General features: G+C 27.6%; 1 protein-coding gene across 1 annotated transcript; it reads right to left on the bottom strand.

The window, feature by feature from the left end:
• Nucleotides 1–3,046, bottom strand: LOC120074360 (WEB family protein (DUF827)). Its single transcript, XM_039027456.2, has 2 exons — nucleotides 2,774–3,046; nucleotides 1–714 (listed from the first exon to the last, which is right to left on the bottom strand). Exons 1-2 carry the CDS (start codon nucleotides 2,921–2,923, stop codon nucleotides 175–177), a joined length of 690 nt encoding a protein of 229 aa, XP_038883384.1. The 5' UTR covers nucleotides 2,924–3,046; the 3' UTR covers nucleotides 1–174.
• Nucleotides 3,047–4,248: the final 1,202 nt, after the last annotated feature.

Genomic DNA, 4,248 nt, shown 5'->3' with positions numbered 1-4,248 from the left:
TAATCGAGAAAGTTCAAAGTTTTTTATTCAATAAGCGAAAACTTACACACAATACACAAGTGCAAAATCTTAAGCATGCAAAATCCAAGATTAAAAATACATGCAAAAACCAGTTTGAATTTGCACGCAGATTAATCATCTAATTGCCGAAATCAAAATTACTCTTACACAAAATCACACTTCTTGATAATTTCCCTTCTTTTTAGCGAAAAGCCATCCAACCAAAGGAACCAAACTCTTTTTCTTCGACCTTTTAACTGAAGAAGCCGGAGGCGATAACGATGGTTTTTGGGCCAATAATACTTCCTCCTTCTTACTAACGATGATTCGGTCCAATTCAGTAGCAAATTTCACGCTTCTTTTATTCTCCAATATTATACCATTATTATTATTATTATTTGTTTCTTCCCCATTATTATTTTTGCTGCTTTCTTTTTCATTCTCTACGAATTTGAGATCTTCGTCAACCTCGGGATGGATTGTCATGGCTAGTGAAAGCTGATGATGATCGTCGCGGCAGTGCGGTTTTTGGTGTTCTATTGACTTCAGTTTTTCGAGCTCTTGTTTGGTCCGCTCGAGCTCGTCCGTGAGAGATTGAAGGCAGAAGGCTAATACCCCGTTCTCTTCTTTCGCTTTCTCTAGGCTTTCCTTTGTTCCTTCTAGCTCCGCAGTTAAGACACCTACTCTAGTTTGTGATTGTCCTCTTTCTGACATCTGATAAAATAACTAAATTTTACTCTTTTTTTTTAAGAAAGAAATAACTAAATTTTACTAAATCATATGATATGACTGGATTAAATATATAATGTTTAGTGTATGGTATTTTTGTGTTGACGGTTTTTTCGCTCCTAAATTTTCACCTATTTATTAAGAAGTATGTGAATTCTAAGTTATGTACAAGGGTTGATATTGGTTTTCTTTTTTCTTTTTTAATAAGGGGTTCAATTGAAAAACAACAAATTATTAAGGACTAAAGCATATATTTAGCTAATATAACCTTCACAATTTGGATTGTTTCTAATTATAATGAATATATTGATGTCATGCTCGTACACTTGCAAAACTTTATCTCATAAATTTAAGGTTTTTTTCCTTAAATTTTTATGAGAATTAACAATTGATCAACTTTGATTTGTAACGGCTTAGTTTTTTTTTATAATTGGATAATAAACCATATTTTATAATTACATATTGTGTGTGCAGTGTAGTTTTATGTGTCGGCAACTTATCCCCTCATTTTGATGCTAATTTTTATCTTTTTACTTTAGGAACTATTTAATTTTTAAACATTGAGCTTATAAACATATTTTCATCTATAAATTTATTTATTTATTGTGTAATATTTTGAACCACAAAACAAAAATTTTAAAATCAAAATAATAGTATATATATATATATATATATTAGAATCTGATTAAAAAATCAAATGTTTATATTTAAAAAAAAAAAAAAAAAATCTTAGTATGAAATTTAAGAGAAGACAAAGCCTGAATTTAAAAGGAGAAATTAAAATAAAGTTGTTAAGTTATATATTGGTCGGGTATAATTGTATGAATGATGAGTGGGGGAAGAAAGACGAGTTTGAAGTAATAAAAAAGATATATATTACAGAATTCAACTAATTATAATGAATCCAAGTTATACCTTCCTAGTAAAAGTGTAGGAGCTAATTGAGAGCTCTTTTGAAAAACAAGACTAGAGTTGTATATCAATCACTAACAAAGAAAAATGAATCCAAATTATACCACTCTCTTAACTTATTTTTACTCAATTTCAAAGAAAGAAAGAGAACTTACTTTTACCCATAAAAATGACTAACATCAATTATCATCCTTCCTTCCAAAAAATGAAATGAAACTCAACATTTCCATATTGTATATAATTAAAGTACAAAAAAAAAAAAATAATAATAAAAAAATAAAATAAAAAAACTTTCAAGTTTCATTATGATACCAAACAAAATTTTCAAGTTTCATTGTGACATCAAACAAATTTCAGCAATCTAAACTATAACTTATATGGATTGAAATATCATAAAAGTTCAAATTCCCCACCTCCAAAAAATCAGATTAAACAATTAAAAAAAAAAACATAAACACTATTTTTTCTTTTGACAATATGTGGATGAGAGGATTGGACCTTTGTATTCAAAATTAATAATACAAATATTATGTCAATCGAATTATATTCAATTATTTAATTTTCTTAAAAACTAATTCAATGTTTTAATAATAGAATATCGGATGGTCATATAATTTAATTAGTTACCTAACAAAACTAATCTATGAAATATATAGGGAGGTGCAGTCTTTCTCCCCATTTCTCTACCCACAAAAAAAATAATAATAAAAAAATATAAAAAAATAACATTTTCTTAAATATTAAAAAAAAAATTGTTCCATTGCAATTTTTTCATTTATGTTGCAAGGCTGCATAATAATATATAGGTGTGGCCACCCAAATTTTTTCCGTAATAATAAGAGTAGTAGTAAAAAAGAAAAATTATTTCAAATAATAAAACTTTTAAAAATATTTAAAAGATATAACAAACTTTTAAAACTATAATGATAGACGCTCTATCAATGTCTATAAATATCATTGATTGACACTAATAGAACGACTATCATTGATAGTTTTAAAATTTTATGTCATTGATAAACATGAATAAAATCTAGTATCTATCTTGATAATTATAAAATTTTATTATATTTTATAAATATTTTGATTCATTTTTCTATTTTTAAAAATAACCCGAACTATATAATATACATACTTCCTTAATTTTGTTGGCATAAATTTCTCCAACTAGAACTCTCTCTCCAAACAACATGACTGCCTCCTTGACGGACTTGAACGGCGCTCTAGTGTCAATCTCCGCTCTACCCCTCACAATCAGCCGCCCGCCGCCGTCTTCTCCATCCATGATCGCTGCAAGCGCCGCCACTGAAGGCAAACCTCTCCGGGAGGGAAAAATTATCTTAATTATATTATCCGGGTTGGAGAGAATTTGTAAAAAAAATGAGTGTGAAAAGATGGATGGGATAAGTGGGGGTTTTTAAAGGGGTTGGATTGAAGTTTGGAGTACTGGTGGGCTGAAAATGGAGGAGGTTAATGAAATTGATTAGTGAGATGTTCGTTTTGTTTACTTCGCGTCCACTTCACTAGAATTTTGTTGGATTGAAGTTGACAACGGGGTGGTTAACCCATCTTAATTCCGTTAGTTCTAGCGGGTTGTGTCTTAAGATTATGACTGGCCTCCACGCCCACCTTTTCTCGGCCCCACCCACCACGTAATTTTTCTTTTTTTTGTTTTAATTTTCGAAAAAAATACACCTTCATCCTGAATTTTAAGTTTAGTCTTGTATTTAATCTTAATATTTTAAAATGTTAATTATATTTTTAGAATTTTGAGTTTTGAATTTAATTTTTGTTTAGTTGATAAGTTTCAAAATATATTCTATATTTTTATTCTTAAGTTTTAATAATTATTTCTGTATTTAATTTTAATTTTCAATTAACTAATTTAAAATGATTATGATGCGAACAATTTAATAGGGATGAAAATTAATGACTAATTTAATTATTTTAAATTAGTAAATAAACTTTAAAATTAATTATAGAATATGAGTATTCAATGAAATATCATAGTTGAAAGAGTAAATCTTGAAGTCCTATAGTCCAAATTGAAACGGAGTAAAAATGTAATGATTTGAAACAAGTACCAAATATAAATTAAATTCAGGATTCAATAAAAAAAAAATAACATTTTGAAACCGAATGAATGAAAATTAAACCCAATTTTTTAGGTCAATAATTAAATGTATCACAACATTTTTATAGAATTGCAAATTTAACGAAATCTATCAGTGATAGATTTGCTATTAGTGATCGGCTCTAGATACTGGATTTAAACATTGCTAGATTTGTAAATTTTTTGTATTGTGCTATATATGCCAATACTTTGTACATATATTCGCAATTGACCCTATATTAAAAGGGCTAAGAGGAAAAAAATTGATTTACTTTTTTGCGCGTTTTATTCGAGTTATATAAATCCACCCATGTTCAAGCTTCTAATTCTCATAAATTTCATTAAATTTAAAATAAGAGGATAATCAAATTGAAAAAAAAAATTAACGTTTCTTATTACAAAACTAAAAATATAAAAAATATTTTTACATAATTTTTTTAATCAAAAACCTCATTTTATTCAACCACTTGGACAACAAAAAGAGTTTACATCCAATA

Source organism: Benincasa hispida, chromosome 3 (assembly GCF_027475165.1).
Source record: "Benincasa hispida cultivar pf3 chromosome 3, pf3_genome.v1.1, whole genome shotgun sequence".
NCBI lineage: Eukaryota > Viridiplantae > Streptophyta > Magnoliopsida > Cucurbitales > Cucurbitaceae > Benincasa > Benincasa hispida.
This window is presented reverse-complemented; position numbering and strand designations above follow the sequence as displayed.